General features: G+C 40.0%; 2 protein-coding genes across 2 annotated transcripts in view; both read left to right on the top strand.

Annotated features, from left to right (window-relative positions):
* Positions 1–7,400, top strand: part of pebp4 (phosphatidylethanolamine binding protein 4) — a 53,656-nt gene extending 46,256 nt beyond the window's left edge. Inside the window, exons 5-7 of the mRNA XM_030738249.1 lie at positions 258–303; positions 1,009–1,125; positions 7,283–7,400. Of these exons, the coding sequence (XP_030594109.1) occupies positions 258–303; positions 1,009–1,125; positions 7,283–7,374 (255 nt within the window). The 3' untranslated portion in view covers positions 7,375–7,400. The remainder of the gene's footprint in view (positions 1–257; positions 304–1,008; positions 1,126–7,282) is intronic.
* Positions 7,401–13,403: 6,003 nt separating this feature from the next.
* On the top strand, positions 13,404–19,004 carry egr3 (early growth response 3). The gene is made up of 2 exons (XM_030737875.1): positions 13,404–13,663; positions 16,253–19,004. Exons 1-2 carry the CDS (start codon positions 13,510–13,512, stop codon positions 17,329–17,331), a joined length of 1,233 nt encoding a protein of 410 aa, XP_030593735.1. The 5' UTR covers positions 13,404–13,509; the 3' UTR covers positions 17,332–19,004.
* The last annotated feature ends 3,222 nt before the right edge of the window (positions 19,005–22,226 follow it).

Below are 22,226 nucleotides of genomic sequence, written 5' to 3'. Positions count from 1 at the left end.
TATGTTTAATTTTGTTGCGTTTCACCAGGGTGCATTATAATGACATTGGCTTGAAATAAATTAAATGGCCAGCCTTTCTGGTTATAAAGACTGGGCTAACTGAATGTAGAACATTTGCCTGTGGGAACACAAAACTAAAGGAAGAGTGGCCCATGCTTATTGTCTGTTTTGTCTTTGTTATCAAATCTAGGTTTGTCACAAAACAAACAGGCTATGCTTCATAATTTGCCGGACTAACTTAGTGTTTTAAATTCCAGGGCAGTGCACTCAAGAAAGGACAAATAGAAGGAACAAGCCTCACTGGTAAGTAAGGTCTTCTATTGACTATTCATTGTGTAACCTAAGTTCCTGGTGTCATTACTCCCAGGTTTAATTTGATTCCAAAAAGTTGATCTCACTCATTGATTGTGTGTAGGCTGCGCTTTTTGCTCTGGTAAATATTATATATAATTAGTTGGAATAATTCCATATTATTATTTGGACTTCTAGAATCAAGTTTTACTATAATTTATGCAAAAGTATTTCATTATCACTTAGAGGATTTTTTTTTTTTCCCAACCTTTAAGTTGCCCTTTCATGACCCCTCTCCTCAGAGTAAATTTAATTCCTGCCCACTATTGCGAGTTTAAAGGGCTTAAAAAGTGCAACAGTGTTTCCACACACACACACACACACACACACATAAACATGCCGCCATCATCCTCCCCCGTTGAGCTGGTTATGTTTACTGTCTTGCAGTGTTGGTGATGATTAAAGAGGATTTATCCAAAGAAAATTTGTAGCCAGTTTATTACCCACAACCCAGACTGACTAAAGAATGCTTAGAATTCAGAGTTACAATTTTATGGCTGTACAGCTCCCTTTGGTTTAAATAATCCACGTGGATTTTGTGTGCAGCGAAAAGAATTGGGATGTCAAAGATTTAGCCCACACTTAGAGTAAATTGCTATAAAACGTCATTCCCCACTCTCAGCCCTCCTGATTCTGATTCTGATTCTTTCCATACAGATTATAATCCGCCGACCCCGCCACAGAAGTCTGGGTTTCACCGCTACCAGTTTATGTTGTTTGAGCAGCCTCCAGGCACACCAGTGTCACTCACCAACGAGGAGAAGGCATCCCGTGGTAATAACTCCACTCACCAGCTTCTTCAGTGTGCTACATTGTTTTCCACTGCAGTATCATCTATCATATACCAACGGTGGCCAGTTGCCAGCAGCTATCTGTTGAATCAGCAATGAAAGTTTACAGCAAGGAATTGAAACCCAACAGTTGATCTCACATTATAGGTTTTTGTGGGTTTAGGGAAGTATTTTTGTAAGGCGCAGTAAGAAGCTGTGTCATTTTACAATATTAAATTGATTTTGGTATTGCCTGATTTGCTTTAGTGGGAGTAATCTTTAATTTAGGGTACAATATTTCCACATTAGGCTGTGCAACTACTGAAATTTCTGTTTTTGTTTTTTTTTTTATTATAAACACCATCTTTGAGTCTTTGTTTCACTTGCTGGCTTTGTTTTGTCAGGACACGTCATTCTGCATAATTCACAATTAGGAGGTTTTAATCAAAGCGTTCGGAGTTGCTTTAGGAAGATAATTTTCTCCAGTGTTTGAACTTAACAAGGGAAATGTTAATGAGGTTAGCGAGTAAGTCTGCTGCAGCGTTAATGCCTGCGGGGTCAAGACGAGTATTATTGGCTCCCACGCACACCTGCACGAGTCTGCCTGACCATGTCTTGTTAACCTCCGCCAAACCTAAAATCCCTCTCAACTACGTCACATACTCTCACATGATTTTAGTTTTACCCTTGATTATCGGTGATATTATTTCCATACTTTTTTTTTTGTGCACGTGTCGCTCAAAGTCAACCTTGTTTGTCTTGCAGAGTTATTGTTTACACTTTGGATTTTCATACTTTTCCATCCCCCTGAAGTCTGTGTGGGAAGGTGGGCTGCAGCACTTGGATGCACACTACAGCACCTCACAGGAGGCGTGTCTCTCTGTCTATTCGAGTCAGGTCACAGCCAGTGATTTGAGGGGAGATCGGGGCGGTTTGAGACTTCAAGCACTGCGGCCGTGAATAAGTGGAGCTGCCAGTCTCTGCTGTTTGAAGTTTTGACAGCTTTGTCAGCAAACAATTCAGGCACATTAGGCTGAAGTCTGTTTGATGTTGAAACCTTTGGAAAAAGAAATGTCAAAAGAGACGTACTTTGTAGTATTTTACTTATTCAACTCACTTAGGGGAGGTTGAGATGAACTCTTATCACATTGTCGGGGCATTCGCTGTGTCACAGCTGGTTAAGTTGAAGAAATAATAGCATGAATAACAGTTTACTATTTAGAATATTTTAATGTGTTTTTGTGCAAAATAAACTGCTCCGATACAGAAGTTGCCCCAACATTATGAAGCATTTGAATTGAGTGGATCCACCCATCCTTAATCGACTGGATGAGTTTAACTCCCGCTGTAAGACTTCCTCTCTCCTGCAAGCGGCTCTCTCGATACAAGGGAAATGAAATTAAGAAATTCTCGCTTGGATAATCACATGCTTCATTTGATGGGTCAGTTCTGGAGAAAATAATATGTCAAGAGACTAGATAATTGACAATAGTGTTTTACATATTAAGAATAAAAGTTTAGTCATGGTGTATGAGTAGAAAAACTATTTGATACAAGTGGTATATCTTGGGCTGTCTTCTCTGGTTTACCTGTTTCATTATTGTCGGCCAATAGTCCTTGAGCTCGTTATTCCTGTACAGACAAGACGAACGGAGGGAATCCCATATCTCCCCACCTCCTCCTTTAAGTATGTTCACTTATTAGCGTCTGTCCTCCCTCCATGTGGTATGACACAGAGAGAATTTTTCAAAGCCCATGACATTAATTGATGTGATTTGCGAAGGGAGAGCATTTAGTCGTGGGTGGAAGACTCCTAATGATCGTTTTCCACTTCCAGTGGTGCAGTCATTGACTCAATTTTGTCTCAAATTTGTTGTCTTTTTTCTTTTCATCTCTGGCCATCACTTTAGTAATAAAGGGGGTGAACAATTAGAGGTGGAGCAGGGCTGTTGGGAGGAGTCGTGGGAGTCTGCAGTCCCTCCTGTGTTAAGGTTATGAATGTGGGTCATTGAACTGATGGAGACAGCTGGTTTGTTACACAAGAAACTACAGGGGGGCTGCGCTCTTGGCACAGGGCACAGGGGCATCATCATAGGGAATCCCCATTGCTCTGTCTGTCCCTGACTGCCCCTGTGCCAGGGTTGTGAGGGAGGGCGGCAGGCGTGGGCACTCAGACCCTTGTGATACTTGTCAGCCACTTGGCAAGCCCTTAATATGTCCTGCTACTGTTTGGTGCCGACGAGTCAGTTTGTCAAGGGAAACAGTGTTACAATGCCGGGAGGGAAACCCCAAGGCCTCGAGAGAAACCATCTAGTGATGTTCCAGCCTACATGTTAGTTTGCACATACGCCGTTCACACGTCGAGCACTCCATGTCCTGACTTGAACCTCAGCAGCTGCTCTAGACCGATCAGAAGCAAAAACTGTGATGAGCAAAAGAAGAAGATAAGAATTAAAACATTCTTGTCCATTGTTTTCTATATTTTTTTCCTGAAAAATTGTTAGGAAGGTGACGATCATGTTGTGTGAATGAATGGATCACAGTGGCATTAGCTCTTGGTTTGTACACATTGCCTATCTTGCCTCCTAGAGACCCTACTGCCAGCTCAGCACACTCCACAGTAATTGAAGCCATTTGCAATGTTGCAGTGTGGTAATGGGCAGATCCATGTCTACCACCCACCCACAGCCTCTACCATTAATCAGAGCTGCGTGGAGTCAAGAGAGCCAGGATTTGGTTGCTACAGCAGGCCTGAGTTTCAGCCAGGAGTCGGCTGCCTTAAAGGAACACTTTAACGTGTTGAATTTTGGCTGGTTGTGTTTTTTGTTTTTTGTTTTTTTCACAGAGTCTTGACAGGCTTGGAGTAAAAGTTAAAGTGTGTTGACTTTTCCTCAACTTCCCTCATCCACGAATACCTTTGTAGTATTTTTAAAATGGGTTACATCCAGCTAACACAATAATTTGTTAATTAATCAGTTAGTTAATCATTTTAAAAAATCATTTAAAAAAATGCTAGTTCCAATTTCCTTTGGGATTAGTCAAGAAAATAATCGCATAATAACTAATGATGAAAATCAAGCAGCACACTTTAAAATTAGGATTTTTGAGGAATTTAATCAAATTTAATAAAAGACAATGAAGCTGTGTTGTAGCCATGACTTCATATTGTGGATGTTACCTCAAAGAAGCTGCAGACTTTTAAAGCTTGGATCCTTAATGCACATCTTAAAGTCAGCAGCACAGTAGATCTATTCAGTCACCACAGTTTGAAGGTGGGCAGCAAAAATTAGTGTCACCAATGCAGCACCTGAACAAATGTGAAATATGGTAACAATCTCTGCTTCAGACATTTATATGGGAGTTTTTCCATAATTTTCATAAAATGTTCTGCAAGGTCAGAGAGACCAAATTCTAAGGCAACAACTTTGAAGAAATGCTTTCAAGGTGTTCCAGAGATATTCCATTCACAAGAATAGTTGACTATTCTGATAAATCATTCTTTGAGTCATTTGTTAAGCAAATGCTCGTCATTATCTGGTCCTGCCTCTCCAGTGTAATGAGTTGTCGCTTTTCTGTTTTATATAATTGGAAACTCAATATTTCCAGCATAGATAGAAACAGAGTAGCCAAATATAATTCAATAATTCCCCTTAAGATCGAACAGCTTTTGCTGTGGCTGTGTTCACGGTAAGCTCTGACACACATTGACCCTGGTTAAGTGTGCCTGAGTGAGACACATCTTTGCTCCTGAAGGACTGTTCTGTGGCTGACCTCCGACCTCTGACAGACACATGAAATTATGGTCGCATTTTGCTTTAATATAGCTATGAATCCTATGTGAAGAGCTCTTAGCCTGATACGGTTCCTCTGACACTACTGCAAAGCAGCATCACTTGGTTTTTAGTATTTCTGAGACAGTGTAAGAGGTTTAACAGGGACACCGCCCACACCACTAAATGTAGCAGTTCTGTGTCACCTCACAGCAGTCCTGATCTTTCTGCCATACCCAGACGTGGAAGCAAGGTGGAAACAAAAGGAGAGGCAGGAAGACTTTAACATCGCCCTCAGGTCCCACACTATCTGTCCTTTCCATGAACACGCAGATGGGAGAGGCGGAAACATGTCTCGGCACTACAAACAGACACCAGCCTATTTTAAGGTCACTCGCAAGTCTAGGCGTTCGCGGGGTACCAGCCAGTGTGATAGCACTAGATATTCTGAATTTGCCTCGTTTTGGATTTTGCCCAATGATTGCACAGCTTTAGATGGGATTATGTGGGTAAAGCCTTACAAGCAGCGTCTGGTTTTGACACTCTATTTGATCATCATAACGCTACAATAAAACAATCATCAGTATGACATTCTGCATTAGAGGAAACGTTGCCTACTATGACCAGACAGCAGGTTTTCTCTATGAATAAGGGAAGGTGAAAGTTTGAATATTAAAGCGTGTCTGTCCTTAGAGTCATCTCTGCCACATGACTCATCAACTATATCCCTGTATTTTTTAAAGTGGTGCCTCTATGGGTGTGAGGAATTTTGTTGTGGAGGGGATCTGCAGAGGCGGTGCATTATCTGTGACTGAAGCACAGGCCAGAGGGGGCACTGGGGCATGCCCTATCATACAGCTGGGTCACTTAACTCCATTGCCCTCACTTGATTATTGGAGACCTTGTTCAGGCAACTCTCATTCATGGAGACGACCTGGCAAGATTCAGGTACTCATCTGCTCATCTCCCAGTTTTTATTCATCATCTTTCCCCAGCTGAGCTCAGAACTTGACCTCAAGTTGCAGACACTTTGAGGTGTCAATCTTATAAGCTAAACCAAATCAGCAAGAATCAGGAAAAACAGTTGTGTAATAATTTGGCACTGGCACCATTATATCTTTAAAACCTTATATTTGAATCTGGTTCAAATATATATATATATATATATATATATATATATATATATATATATATATATATATATATATATATATATATATATATATATATATATATATATATATATACACTCAACTTTAAGATTTGATAGGAGCTAGATGCAATAATGTCTACTGGACAGAAGCATGAAAATTATAACCTTTAACAAGACATTTTGCGTTACATGTAAATGAACCTTTTTGATTTGTTTCTGTATTGATGGGGGGGTACACTTGATGTCTGTGGCACTGGCAAAGCGTATTTTTTTCTCCCATATCTCCTTCAAAATGCCGGAGGATACGAAATGTGGCTCTCTGATGGTAAAAACAGCTAGAGTGAGGGCCTGTGAAGCAGCTGCAGCGAGAGGTCAAAAGCAGTAATTTTTTCTATCCAGGCATAGTCAGATTTGACCCCCAAACTGCGAGGCCCTTCTCTCTACAGATTTGGACTATTTGAATAGTTGGCTTTCTATTCAAAAGATGACTTTCCGATGCTATTCTTGAGCAGCTGTTAATGTAATTACTCCACATACGGAAATACCAGGATGTCAGTGATTCCCTGGATTACAGAGCAAAGCAGTGAAGCATTGTCTTACGCACACCCAAACATATGAAGACACAGACAGACAGACACTCGTTCTTCTGTTGAAGTTTGCAAGTTGAAAGCATGCAGGGTTTTCTTTCCCTGGAATGATAATTGTGATTTTGTCTTTTTTTTTTTTTGGTCTTCTTTTTTTGTGTGTGTTAAGGGAGAGGAAGCTGCAGGGAATCAGCGGTTGTCAAAATCTAAGAAGTGATATTGTCATACCAGCCGGATGGCCGTCTGGTGTTTGTTTAAAAGGGGAGGGAAGAAAAAAAACAGTCCAGGCGATTGAATCATATCTTCTTGCCAATACGTCCTTGCGTTCCCACCTCCATCATTACAGCAACATGTTTTATTTTCAGCAGTGCTGTTCTCAGTGACTCACATCCCAGAGCCATGTGCTGCTCAGTTAGGCCTCAGATGCCCTAAACACAGACCAAGTGATCATAAGAAATGCTCTTGTAATCCACCAGAGACTCTGCTTAGAATGTACTTTACTTATATACAGTATTGCTGTAGTACAAATAATGTAATAAATAAGAACAATTCATTGTAATCAGTCTGAGAAGTCTTGTAACAGAGTGAAAAATGAGTATATTTCCACTGTAAATACTTAAAAATATCTTTGTGTTTGTCTCCCTGCTCCCACAGGTAAATGGGATTTTCAGGCCTTCATCACAAGGTTTGATCTGGGAGAGCCTGTGGCTACTCTTCAGTTTCTCACCCAGAACTACAAAGACTAAAGGATGCTCAGATGCCTAAAATGGAAGAAGAAGAAGAATCTGTCAGCTGAAAAATATGAAAGCTTTCTCCTCCCTTTTACTGTTTCAAAAGTCACTAAAAAGCATAAATTCTTCAAGCTTGCACACGTGTGCCCTCTTTGCCATTATCTTATCATTAAGTTAGAGAGAGATTTCCTCTTTGCGTTACACCAGCTGCTAGGTTTTGATCTTGCCCCGTTATCTTTGTCACGTGGTGCGGAGCAAAGGATTTGGGAGGCAGAATTTAATTTTACCGGGGGGTTTCTTATTAGTTTCCGAACACTGTCGACTAGAGGAGGAAGACTGCCTGATATCACAACTCAGTGTGGAAAGAGTTGATTCTAATTCAGGGGCGGAAACACGTCAGGGCCAAAAAAAGGAAGTGGGAGGTGAAACCAAGACCGCAACAGAGCGGATGCCGCAGTGGAACTTGAACTAAAATACTCTACAGAGTGACAGGGCAGGGGAGGGGCCGCAGAGCTTGTCATGCTCTGAGTGAAAGGAACTTACTGTTTGTGTAATTGTTTATCATATTTCCATTGACCACTGGAAACAATGAGCTACTTTCTTGCCCTTGATTGATTTTTCTGAAGTAAAATCTGCTGTGATCTAAATGTGTCCTTGAGTGTAACTTTGGGACAGCAAACCTATTTTGAACTTTGCACAGTTCTATAAGAGACTCACCTGGCAAGTCTGTAGAGGATGGTGTGGGTAAACTTTTCAACCCTTTCACGAGGAGATACTTTTCAGACCTCGCACGTCTCCACAGAAGGTGGGTCAGAGGAATATTGGTTTCTAACCAGCAACTCTCCTTTGGGAGAGGTTTGTATCAATACCCCGGATGTCTGGAAAAGGCTGGATTTACATCAGTGACTTTGATGTCCTCATGATCAATCTTTAGTTGGTGGTTTCATTGACCTTAATTTGGTGTCTCATCAGTGGGCAAGGCAGGAGTAGGTAATGGAGGTTTTTGTTCCTTTGGTGGTTAAGCCAGCCTTGGTAAACCCCTGTGTGCCCCCTCCATGAACTCTGGGAGATCATTGATCAACTTGTCCTGCATTTGCTTTGTTTGCTTCCCCGACTTAGCAGTCAAAGCAGCCGGGTACACAAACAAAAACAACCAAAACAGTGCGCATAAGCACACAGTTTGTCAGAGAATCCATTGCCTTTGAATAAATGTTAAGTATCCGTCAGTTGGAAAATTACTCTTGACCTTGATTTACCATCTTATTTGACTTATGAAATCACATTTTTAACAATTGGCAAGTGGAGTATAATTCCACACTCATTGTGAAGCATGCCAAGTGGGAGAGCATTCTTCCAAAAACCACCTACTTGAATCCATCAGTACACCATTGAAATGCCAAGATTTGTACTTCCAAATACACTGTGCATTTTTTTTCCCTTCTTTATATATCGGAGATATCCTGCCAAAACAGCTGGGTTTTGCCACTCAGCTTCCTTGAATGTGTTTATTTTTACTCCGAATGTCAGGGGAGTTGAAATATTATGATTAAGAAAAACTGACAGCTGTAGTTCATCGCTGCACAGTATATTGCCTTCTCTGAAAAGAAAAAAAAATAGCTTCTCACATCCCCTGATGATATGGGGAAGGCATTTAATATTTTCTTAATTTATTCAAACTTACATTAATTAAAAGGAATTTGTATAATCAATTCAATTGCCTAACCGCCACTGAGTGATCTATTATGCATGTTTACTCGAGTCTCCATTCTTCTTTTCTCTTTGCTGCAGAAGAAGTGCAGGAGATTTATTTCACTGGAGATTTTCTGAAGTTCATCACTTGTTGTGAGCAGTGGTAAAATGAACTCGGCTTTGACATCTGTTCAATTCATGAAACAGTGTGGTCTGCTGACCATTTTGCACATGTACTTACTGTACTTTTAACCTTAACAGACTGGCATTGTCTTTCCATGAAATTTAGTGTGCTTTAGTGCACCTGGAGAGTTGAGGCCTGATTCTAAACAAAGGTTCACATAAATATCCAGGTTTTTAGGCACTATTGAACACTTGTTTATATTCACCAACAAGGAATCCAGAATTTTAAAATACACCTCTTGACCTCCTAAAGATTTTTTTTTTGCCAAGGTATCTGTGCTGGCCTTTCTTTTTAAATGTGCATTTGTATCCCTGCTATTAAGTTTGAAGACAAAGCTCTACTACAGATGGCAAACTTAAATGGAGGCTGACTTAAATGCCTTTATGGATGATGTGTTAAAAATGAAGCTAAAAGCTTGCATATTATATTTTACAGTCTTCTCCCCTGAAACTGTGCAATGTCTAACCATTAGACCATTAACCTTAGTGGTTTTACAGAGCACTTTACAGTGTGTTTTCCATTCACCCATTCACACACCAGTGCCGAGTTACCATGCAAGGCACCGGCATGCCACGCGAAACAGCCTGGGGGTTCAGTCGCACAAGTACACTGGTTTGTGGATCGTGCCAGCAACACTGTAGTTAATAGAAAATCTTCTCAAATACTGGAACTACAGCTGGTCATGAGGTTAATAGCAGGTGATTCCATAAGTTTGAGTCTGTCCTTACTGGCCCATCCTTATCTGATAAGAATATATATTAAGGGGCCAAGCATTAAATTTGCATAGGAAAAACTTTACTTACACTTTTTTCCTTTATTATTTGTAAATAAATAAATAAAATTTGGCACACATATAGGGGATGTTAAACATCTGACACTTTGTGTGCTCTGTTGTCCCCAACAGTTTGAAGTTGGAAGGGCATTTAAACTATAGACTTTCTCTGAAATATAGATGTAGCTTCCTTCTCGGAAAACTGGAGTCATTGCAGAAATGGCTTAACCCGGATTTCTGAATAATAGCCAGCAGAGGCGACTCTCCGGTTGCTAGAAGAAGCCCAGTTGTAAAGATGTCTTGGGTAAAACAATTCTCTGGCTTGTTTGTGACCTTAGTAAACAATGTTCTGATGAGTTTATGGACTCAAGCACTAGTTCCACATATTACTGAGTATAACATGTTTATTTTGTACTGCAACATCACCAGCAGATTCAAAAAGGAGGATAAAAGAGGTGAGGTGGCCAGCAGCCAGCCTGTGATCGTGCAGTGTCCCTCAGTTTCTCAGTCAGATCCATGCATTACTTGTTGCAACTGCTTTCAAAAAAACAAAGATGGCAACAATGAACATCCTTAGCTTAGCTTGAGGCATCACAATTGGACTAACTCAAGGATGATTTAACCGTGTGACTGTGATTTAAGCATGTAAGATAATGAACCATATGCCCAATTTTTAAAAGTTAGGTATCCTTTAATTCCACTGTTAACACAGTGTTGCGCATCATCATGGAAAACTGTCACTCTACTGGGAAACCCTAGTGAAATGCTGTGCACGCCTTTCAGGTTTCGGCATCTGTCACCTATGTTATCATGTTTTGTTGACAGTAGCACAGGTTACACAGTAACAGTAGAAAAAAATAATAAAGGATGTAAAGTTACTGTTAGTGTAACTTTCCAACTCCTTTAATAATAAGGTAAAACCACTTTATCCATCCCCATGAAGCCTGGAAAAACAAAACTTATTTGACTATACATCCACGGTGACTAGGAAGTTTCCCACTTTAAAATAAGCCTGTGCTTCCATGGAATCCCTGTATGCAAAAGAGCCAGGACACTGCAGTCAAAGAGATCTAGACACTGACAAACAATGCAGGCCTGCCCCAGGTGACCCGGCTCACAGTCGAGGAAATAAGCCAGCGACAGGTAGGTGTTCCAGCTCAACTGTCCAATTTTCCAACCACAGAGCCACACCGACACCTCCCCTCAGTGAGAGACAGAGTACAGAAAGTCCTCAGTCACGCCTGATGGGATTCTGATTGATTTGCATCCATAAACATGACAGTTGAGGAAACTTTTCTCCATGGATCACTGCATTAATCAACCCATGCATCTTCGTAGTATAAAGTAATATAAAGCAGTAACTCTGTAACAAATACTCATTTTAGAAACATTATTATGAATAATCTTATCCTATTGGGTTTTCCTGTTAATAAAATACAAAAATAAACATAAAACCGCTAATAGTGTTTCAATGGCAAGTTGATATTCTGCAGCTTTTACCTTCACCCCTGGCAAACAGATGACAAATTTAACTTAATGCCCTTTGACTTGGACTAGTGTACAAATCTTGTTACAATGAGCAAACTGAGGGAATGAGTCAGTATGACGTGATGAAGCCAAAACAGAAAATCTATATTCCGCCTGTTATAAGAATGTTGCAATTTGAATCAAGTTTACTGGGACCACTGCTGTCTGTTTTACCGATCGAAGGTATCCTACAAGAGCAGAATGAAGACACCCTGAGGGGACAGCCCACTGGTATGACAGACACTCGTAAAACACAGACACGAGCACATGGAGGACTTGGTAATGAGACATACGAGATCACTGGCTGATCTGTTTGTATAAGCCCCCTAAACACTGAGCATGATTCAGACTAATTCTCCCACACTGTTTACACTTCTGGTTCATTGAGGTACTATTAATTTCTCAGGTCTGAATATTCAAGCGCTGACATTTCATTCAGTATTTTCTGAGAATTTTGCACAGGCCTGTGTGCTTTATGTGGATACTGCAGCAATGGAAAAAAAATGGATATTCAATCAAATTGAAATAAACCCTTATTATATCATTAATTAGGAGTGTGAACTTTGAAAGCTGTAAGGTAATGGTGTTTTTTTTGTTTGTTTGTTTTTTAAGTTTTTTAATGGAGTAATCTAAATTACATAGGGGAATTTTTAAAATATAAAACAACCCGTGCGTGTGTCTTTTTTTTTTTCTTTCTTTTCTTTTTCACAAGTTGGCAAGTTGGTAAAAAGCGAACCATGACGCTTTGTCCACTGTCATCTCTTTAAACGTCTGTGGCTTCCGATCACTTTTCCACTACTACTTCACCCGGAATGTCCAAATACAGACATTTAGGGGCGGGGCCGGACACTGCCTTATTTGGAGTTTCCACTTAAGCGGTCATTGGGGCTCCAAGTCGAAGCAAGCCTGTGGATTTGCAGAGCCCTTTGCAATATTTACAAATGATTACCTTCGCCAATTACTGCATTTGTGTGACAATGATCCTGCGTGAAAAGGAGCCAGTGTTCTGCAACAAGCATGCAGGATGGTACAAAGTGTGCACGTTCACCACGAGGAAAATGAGGGCACTTACACTACTCCATAGCCAGGTTTCTGTCTTGAGTTTTTAAGAGGAAAAAAACCCCAAAACCCAGGCCTGGAAGTAAAGGCAACAACAATACTTTTCCACTATTTGGTTAGTTTGAGTAGAATGTTAGCAAACAACTTGTGATAATAAGTAGTGTATTGTCTCAGCAACAAGCCTCTAAAGCCACAACACACTTTTACTCACACACACACACACACATGCATAACTAGCTCGCTGTGTGCCTGATAAATGCACGAGGACTGACAATAAAGATAACATGCTGCTGAATCATTACAATGTTTCCACAAGGACGGCAACACAGGAGAGCCGCGGGTCTTCCTGAAGAAGGACGCAGCTGGATGTGACATGTAGGTTTTAGTAAACTTTGTAGCTATCTGTCTGTCGGAGCCTTTTGCCTCCACTGTAGTTTCCACCGACTGACGCGCGGAGAGCCTGGCGCTAGGCGCCCATGTCCATATATGGTCATCTACGTCACACAAATGTTCCATCCCCCTATTTAATACAGGCAGACTGGAGTCCCCTATCCAGCTCCAATAGAGCAAGTAGAGCTGCTCTTGTGCAACCAACACCACCACCTCCTCCATTGATTCACAGACTTCAAATTCCCCCACAAGCAGCCCATCAGCTTCCACAGTGATCAGATTAATAACAACAATAGCCTGTGATCACACAGGGGGAGATAACCGGCGCTGCTCATCCTCCGCGGGATACTTGGATAGCTACAGCAACAGGATCCATTCCTGCTCCTCTCTCCTTTTTTTTTTTTTTTTTTTTTTTTCACGCCCGATCCACACCTGTGTTTTCCACTTTGAGAACACCCGGTGTTTTTGTGTAACTGTCTGGGATACCTGCGCGTTGCCCTTTATAAATGTCGGACTGAATATAACTGCTATGACAGGGAAACTAGCGGACAAGATCCCTCTTACCATGAGCAGTTTAATAAACACGATCCCTGACAGTCTCTACCCAGAAGAGGACATCCCGACGTCTATGAATATTTTCACCAGTACGGAATCCATTAATCACTATTCGCAGATGAACACAGGTAAGATTTTGATCTACTTTTAAGAGAGAGAGAGTGCGTGTGTGTGTGTTTTAATAAAAGTGGTTCAAACTGCGATGCGCGCGGACGGCAACAGTTGTCTCGGGGCTTGGGAGCACCTGTTTGCGCTTGGGCTGTTGCGCACAAAGGCACAATCCCGTAACCTACACTTTTTTGGGGAGGGGGTGGGGGTCAGGTGAACATTGCTCTCTTAACATTAGATAGACTACGCAATAAAATGACATCCAGCTGATCGTGTGTTTTTTAATACTGTCGTTATTATAATTCCATTGTCCGTACAGTCTAGATGCCAGAATTTGAGACACAACCTGAAAACGCCAACTGCTGCCTACTCACCCGTAGGAAAAAAAACTTTTTAAAACATCGGCTGATATATTACATACGTAGCTTAAAGTGCCTTTAATTCACTAAAGCTGAGGCGCGTTTGAGGAAAGGTTGTGAAAAAGGGCTAATTTGCGCAAAGTCCATTAAAAAACGCGCACGGCTCCTGACTGAATCTGAAATCTTTACACTGGGAAAATGGGTTTAATTAGGCCTATGTAGTCAAACTACACTGTCACCGATTTGTTCATCTAATATCCCGCAAAGACGGGTCAACTACTTTAGACAATGACTCCCATTCACAACTCTATTAACATGTCAGATTTTAGTAGGCGTGTGTGGCTGCTTTCCCCCACATGTGAAACACGTTTAGACGTCAGGCCCGTGAACCTGCTTATATTCACTAAATGTCGAGGCCGGATATATTAATTGATTTATGGCTTAGTCTAGATAAAGCTGATTTATTTATATTTAACTAGACGCCTACCTAAAGACGACTTGTTGTTCGGCTCAGTGTCGTGGATTGGCATTAAATCAATCACTCACTGTACAGCTTTAACCCTCTGAGATGATGGCTCTACAATCCACGAAAAATCAAAAACAATTAGTTTCACGTTTCCAGCTTTAATTTAGTGACTGTGATTCACCTGCTCCACGCAGAACCTCGTGCATGAATCTTTTATTTTTATTTTTTTAATCTTCAGGTGTTTCCTTCACAGGTTAAAGCAGTCCCTCAGTTTGATTTTAAACCGAAATATTTCCCCCTTAAGTTATCTCTGAGGTGTGCGTTTGAATTATCCAAGCGCCACGTTTTTACTCATAATATATCATTTTGTAATGTGGAATAAATATAAGCTCATGGCATGCATGTGTCATATTATTTTTTTCTGTTAACACGGCAGTGAAATCTATTTTATGTAACCTTAGTCGGGGGGTGTAAAAGAAAAAAAAATAGAATGAAACTTATAAGGTGAAAAAAAGATGTAACGGGTTACTGGAGTGTGTGTTGCTACTTTAAATGTCTCCTCTTGCTCAAATCCTCTCAGTAAACTGTTAACTGTATATTTATATTACATCCTTTGGTTTTTGTTTTTCTGTTTCTTTACTATTTGGGGCAACAACAACAACAACAAAAAAAAGAGTACGTTTTGAAAGTATCATGCTGTGATTTTACAGGTGAAGCAGGTGTGTGCTGTGTTCTTCAGATCTGACCTACAAGAAAAGAGCGATGGCTTTATTTAATGCCCCTCAATCTGTTTAAATATCATATTACCCAAAATATCTCCAAAAGACTAAAGATTTAGAGTAAAAATTAATTAACATCAACTGAGATTTGTTTTCTAAATGACACAGTAAAATATAACTTCTAACTCCAAGTCTCCATGTGTTAAATGGCATTGTGCAATGCACACAATTTTTCTTTTCAGCCATATTCCAGCAGGCTGTAATTACTGGGAGGGAATATATAAATGAAAAGAGACGTCTTTTTTAACTGCTGGTGAAGAGATAATTCCATTCAAAAAAAAAAGTCTCATATTTAATCAGAGTATTTGACCAGCACATATGTGTGTGTCCCATTAATCACATCTGCATTTGATGTTTTTTAAGGCATCTTTTGACAAAGTCAAATGTGTGTGAGAGGCTGTGTATTTGGCGTGAAGTGTGAGCGACAGAAAATATCAAGGAAATTTGTGAAACGGGATAAGAAACACGCACATTTCCTCCCAGATGTTCTCAGCTGCATATGTGTTTTGAATCCTTGAGCGTGATGGATGTGGCGTCTGCCTTATAATCCTCCCTGCTGTAAAGAAATCAAATCTTGCCATTCAGTTTGGCTGTCCTCCTGAGGGACACAATGACTGGATCAAAGGGGGTGTTTAGGTCTTGATTTATGAGAGCTTGTGGGATCTGAGAGAGAGAGAGAGCGAGAGAGAGACACCCTTCTCTCAGATGCAGCAGTCAGTCACTTAACTTACAGGTCTGACAGCGTTCACATTTCTTTATGAACTCTATGGGACTTCTTTCATTTTTCATCGTTTGTTGTCTATTACACAGGTATGCATAACATCTGAATTTCAGGCAAACCAAGGACTGCCACTTAAAGTTCATGTAGCCAAGTTTTTCACAACTTGTGCCATATTGTCACTTTCACAGTCTTTTTCTTCTCAAATGACTGCATTTCCTATTCACATAAGAGCCATCACATGGATGATTTATTCATGTTCTGTGTTTTTATTTGCTTTCATCTAGATAATATCATGGATCTGGGCATGGGAAGCGAGAAAGCAACCTCAGAGATTCAGTATGGATCAAGCTTCCAGTCCAACCGAAGCGGGCAGACTGTCACCTACTTGGGGAAGTTTGCCTTTGACACTCCTCCTTCTGGTGGCATTGGTGGTTCTGGCTGGTGCTCTGATAACAATATCATCAGTCTTGTCAGTGCAGGAATCCTCGGTGTTTCTCCATCACCCGGCACAGTAACAACGCAGACATCATCCTCCGCAGCAAGCATGGGCGGACAGACGTCAGACATGGAGCAGGTATATGGTCCACCACTGCCTGCCTATTCCACCTGTGGTGACCTGTACCAGGATCAGGTCTCCTTTCATCACAGCCCTGCCACCAGCACACCTCTAGCCTACCCAGGCAATGACTATCACTCCACATCCAAAGCCTCCATGGATGGCAGTCTTTTCTCCATGATCCCTGACTACAACCTTTTCCACCATCAAGGGGAGGTCGGTGTGATGGAGCACAAGCCCTTTCAGACCATGGACCCCATCCGAGTCAACCCTCCACCTATCACACCCCTGGAGACCATCAGAGCATTCAAAGACAAGCAGCAAATTCACCCAGGTTTCATCGGCGGGCAGCAGCACCCACCTCAACACCACCCCCCACCACAGACTCTCACCCTAAAACCCATCCGACCACGGAAGTACCCCAACCGTCCCAGCAAAACCCCAGTCCACGAGCGGCCGCACGCCTGTCCGGCAGAGAATTGCGACAGACGCTTCTCGCGCTCAGATGAGCTCACACGTCACCTTCGCATCCACACGGGTCACAAACCCTTCCAGTGCCGAATATGCATGCGCTCCTTCAGCAGGAGTGACCACCTGACCACACACATTCGCACACACACAGGTGAGAAACCCTTCTCCTGTGAGTTCTGTGGACGCAAGTTTGCCAGAAGCGACGAGCGAAAGAGACATGCAAAGGTGCACCTGAAACAGAAGGACAAGAAGCCAGCTGACAAGAACAGTGGGGCAGCTGGGAGCCACAGCTCGCCACCCAGCTCCTGTGGGGGGCCAACTGTGGGAACATCATGACCATCACTACGTGCACTTGGACTGGACCCTCACCACACACAATAAAGAGACGTAGGAAGAAGGGATCACGTCCGCTATGAGATAAATAGGTGACTCTTTTCCTCTCTTTTTACACCCCTGCTCTTTTCAGTTCCTTCTATTTTGAGATGGATGCCTTTAGTTTAAGTAAGAGGGGAAAGGCTGCTACGCCCTTCTCTTTCAAGCAACTCAGAGCCTCAGCTACTGTAACACAGTGCCAACACAAAGAAGGGCACCTTGTCACATTCTGTGTATCTATAGGTTTTGGAGTGGATACACTTTTGTAAATTTGAATGAAATTTTTTAAATTGGAAGGAAGCCAGAATCCACAATAGCGGTCGAAAACAGACAGAATTCTAAGGGAGATAAGGAGCGAGTCGTCTGGGATGTATGCATTAATTTTATTAGGCTGTTTAAAAGTGCAATTGGTTACATTTGTGTACCGTCATGGAAACCTTATTAGTGGCACTTGACTGTCTTTTTTGTTGTTTTTGTTAAGGTGTAGTGTTTTTTTTTTTATATTATTATTTTTCTTTTACTCTTTGAATGTTGTTTTCTCAAAGGAATGTGCCAAATGTATTGTGGTGATGCAGCCAACCTTGTTCTTTTTATTGTGCCTGACATTTGCCAAACATAACAGTGGTATCAGCTTAGCACAAATGTTGAGTTAAAGGAAAGATCAGATTCATCAGCCACACACCAGATTCAGATTTACCTGCACAATGGAGTCAACTCTAGAGAATGATGTCTTGTCCTGTTACATGTGCACACACGCCTGCAGCAATCGATGCCTTTGCCAATACTTATTTATTTGTAGTCACTGTGAGACACTGTGTTTTTTTTTTTGTTTTTTTTTGCCTTTCTATATGGTAGCTTTATGTGGCGTTACCAGATATAATTTCTATTGCTTTTAATTTTTTTAAGCTCACCAATACTGTTCATTTCTCAGTTTTCTTGAGTTCTGCAATTATATGCAATATAGTCATGACAAATCCCACCAAACTAAAAATCAATTTAACCAAGAGCACAGTCAGACAATAAACATTGGGTTGCAAACCAGCAGTATATGAAAGCAAAGCTGATTAAGGATAATAATGATAGAGGCCACTTTTCTGTGATTCTTAGAGTAGAAACTAAACTAAACTGCTTGGTTTTAAGTCATCGAATGATGAGCAGTATCTGGTAAGAGAAAAAGAGAAATATCCAAATCCATGTTTACATCTTTTCTAATACAGAGAGACTGAGCTGTAAACTAACATGTTTTTGTTTTTTGTTTTGTTTTTGTACAGAATACAAATATGTATGCAGGTAGCTACAGTAGAAGTTTCACTTTTGTACTCAAATGTCAAATGCACCATAATTCAGTATTAAACCGTGCATAAAATTTATGTGCATGCCTTCATGCACACTATGTAAATACAAATGTCTGCATAAACAAGAATTTTCAATTGACTGAATGCTTGTGCAGAATGTGTCTTAAAGCTTTTAGTAATGTAGTTATAATACAGAATATTTTGTTGTCATAGGTGATTGCAAAAAAAAAAAAAAGATTTTTTTTTTTTTTTTTTGGAGCACTACAGTAGTGCCAAATATGGTGTGCTATCTCCCATTAAAAAAAAAAGAATAATAGCATCTGCACCATGTGTATGCTTTAAAGTGGAAACTGGTTTAAGGAAGCACTAATGTGTTCTCTGAATAAATGACAAGATTTTTTACATATTGTGTATCTCCATTATAGCAATATCGGTTATTTTAATTAGCACATCTTCCCCACTGTATAAAAAAAAAGTCACTGGTCGTTCTCGGATAGATTTTCTCCCAAATGATTGAATCATTTTTTTGGAAGTACATTACAGTGCAGTGCAAATCATTTTCACAAATGACTCTTTAGTTAAATTACTTAGATTTGTGCTTACAGAAGGAAACACCTTTTATGGTTCAAGGACATATTTTGTAATATTTTCTGTTATAATGATATTGACGAATATCATGACAATAACCACATTTGATAATAGTGTTTTTCTTTACTTATGGAAAACAGCAAAGGTTTTTTTTTTTTTTACCCTCCAAGGTTTTGTTATTATTATCTGGAGCAAATGCAAAACATCCTAACTGAGATACTAATATGACATTTTTATCCAGTACAATAAATGTATGATACTTTGGGGCAAAGCCAATGAAACATATAAAAAAATTAAGACTAAGGAATAAATAAATAGCTGTCAGGGCTAACAAAAAGCCCACATATCAAACATAACAGTAATGGATTCAGCAAACACAACAGGAGTTAAAGAAATATTTGTGGAGTAATAACCTTGTCCATGTGATAGCATAATTCAGATTTTATATTGTTTCTCAAACACCGGTTCTCCTTTTAAAAGAAACATGCTTCTTGCTACTCTGCTTGACAATATTTCTAATTATTAGCCGTGCACTCTGACTGATAATGAGTATGACTTATGTGAGGCAGAGAATTTATATGAACAACATTAGCAGCTGGAAAACAAAATGTCGAAGTCGTCAGCAGACACAGCAATCAGGCTTAAAGAGAATATGAACTGGCAAATGCAAAGAGCAACAGTAAGGTTCAGAAAAGCAGCGCCACAGAGAGCACAGTGCATACAGACATGAGCTTCCAAGTCCATACTTTCCCTTTCCTGTTACAGTTTTCACTGCAAAGCTTCCTGGCAAGTGTCCATTTTTTTCCAATTAATTTGGCCTCAGAGAGTCTTTTCTTAACTCATCTACGTGGTTACACGAACAGATCTCCTTGCACTTTTTGAGACAGTTTAAAGGTTCACACAGCCCTGTATCATCTATCTGTGATTTTGTATCATACAGATACATAATTCTATTGCACGAATGGACATTAGCTAACAATTTTTTTTTTTTTGTGATCTAACTAATGTCACAAACAAACTCCTAAACACATTTTACTTTTCCAGATTGACACGTTACATAAACCCACCTTATCTGTGTTCCCACATTATTGGCTTTAGATTAACAACAACTCATTTTCACACATTACATTGGATTTCTAGTGATGGTGTTTAATGTAGGTTGTCACATACATCCATATGGAGCCAGCACATAAGAATATATATATATATATATATATATATATATATATATATATATATATATATATATATATATATATATATATATATATATGAGGTGACACATGAGACACATGACACATGAGGTAATAAGAAGAACCAAAATATTTATCTTTGATGCTTATAGAGAATAATTTGATGTTAGACTGTGGATTATTTTGAATTTGTTTGACCCAAAGTTATGCTCTCCTCCAACAGAAAAGCTGTGTTTATGTTGCTTCTTGTTAAAGTCTGACGTAGAGTAAGGTGGAGACTACACCAAACTACGTCCACGTCTAAACAAAGCCAAGCAATTTTAACTGCAAAGTCAATATTTTAGCAGTCTTACTGTGTCTGTCAGTTCTGTTTTGTGACCATTTTACAGTGAACAGAAAAACTAGGTGAAATTTCCCTCCCATCGTCCCACTCCCTTAATGTAATATAGCGATTGAACAACAATAGAGCCTGCTGTGTGTTCTTCTGAACAATAATCTGAGTAAGGTGTGGATGATACGATACAGATATACATCAATCAAGTGTTAAACTTAGAATACCCCCCCTTCCCATCTTAATAATTCTTTCCCAAGAATATTTTTCTTTTGCTTTTTTTTCTTTTCTTTTTTTTATCGTTCTGTTGTCCAGTAGTGGATGGCTGAAAGCTCTGAAATTGGAATTTGCTTCATCCTCTGCTCCATGTTGGACCTGAGCCAACATCAGCGGCCATCTTTGTGCCAAACTGGGTTGCAGGGTTGGCTGATCAAAAACAATACATGGTGAGAACTCCACGGGAGCAACAAATCATAAATGTGACCTCCCTCTGCTTGCAACTGAAGGCAGCCTTGTGCTAATGTTTGTGTGTAACTGTTTTATTTAGTGTCCGTAAAGCTGGGCTTGGGCAAAGCCCTAGGTTTGGGCTCATTCATGACATTTAATAACTGTAGGATTTTTTTTTTTTTTTTTTAAAAGAAAAAAAAAAAAAAAAAGGAAAGAAAAGAAAAGAAAAAAACAAACAACAAAAAAAGAAAAACAAAAAACTGATGTTTGAAGAGATCTCAATAATGTGTAGATATTATAGGTAACTCACGTCATCTTATGGACTACAGGGTGGCTTCAGGGATTTTGTGGTCTTCAGCAGTGACACTGGTGTTCAGATGGAGTCAATACTCACTGTTTTCTGTTGTGTTGTGTTTCCTTTCATTACAAGTATCCTCATGTTTGCATGTGCACGGAAATGTTCCAAAGTGCTACCCTCAGACGCTGTAGTGGGTGGCGCTCATTTCTTTATTATGCATGATAATAAAAAAAAGTCTCATTGGGTGAAATGGGATAAATCTAGCAACAATGCAAGACAGACAATTGGAAACACACACTGGGATAACTGTTCTGTTGGCTTTTTTGTTCAAGAAAAACAAGGGGTCTTGTTTAAAATGTTGTGGATGTCTTTAGCCTATTTCATGTTTTATTACCTTATAATAAGGTCCTTTTATGATGAGCTGAATATTGAAATGAATTTTACTATATCCTTGTGATGGGGAGATGTGCTCCCCTGTTTACCTGGCACTTCAGTTTGTTGTAATGCAATTGTTTTGTTATTTCTATGTATAAGTACTTGAATAAAGAAAAATATAACTTGCCTTCAGTTTACTTGGGTCTCAAAAGAACAAAAAGCTGCGACGATTCAGTTTGATATTATTACATTAGCGCTTAATAGTGAGTTTTTCTCTCTCGTTATGCTAGTTTCCCATAAAACTTCCTTAGAGGAAGCAGACGCGGCTAAGC

This window comes from Archocentrus centrarchus, chromosome 9 (genome assembly GCF_007364275.1).
Source record: "Archocentrus centrarchus isolate MPI-CPG fArcCen1 chromosome 9, fArcCen1, whole genome shotgun sequence".
Taxonomy (NCBI): domain Eukaryota; kingdom Metazoa; phylum Chordata; class Actinopteri; order Cichliformes; family Cichlidae; genus Archocentrus; species Archocentrus centrarchus.
This window is presented reverse-complemented; position numbering and strand designations above follow the sequence as displayed.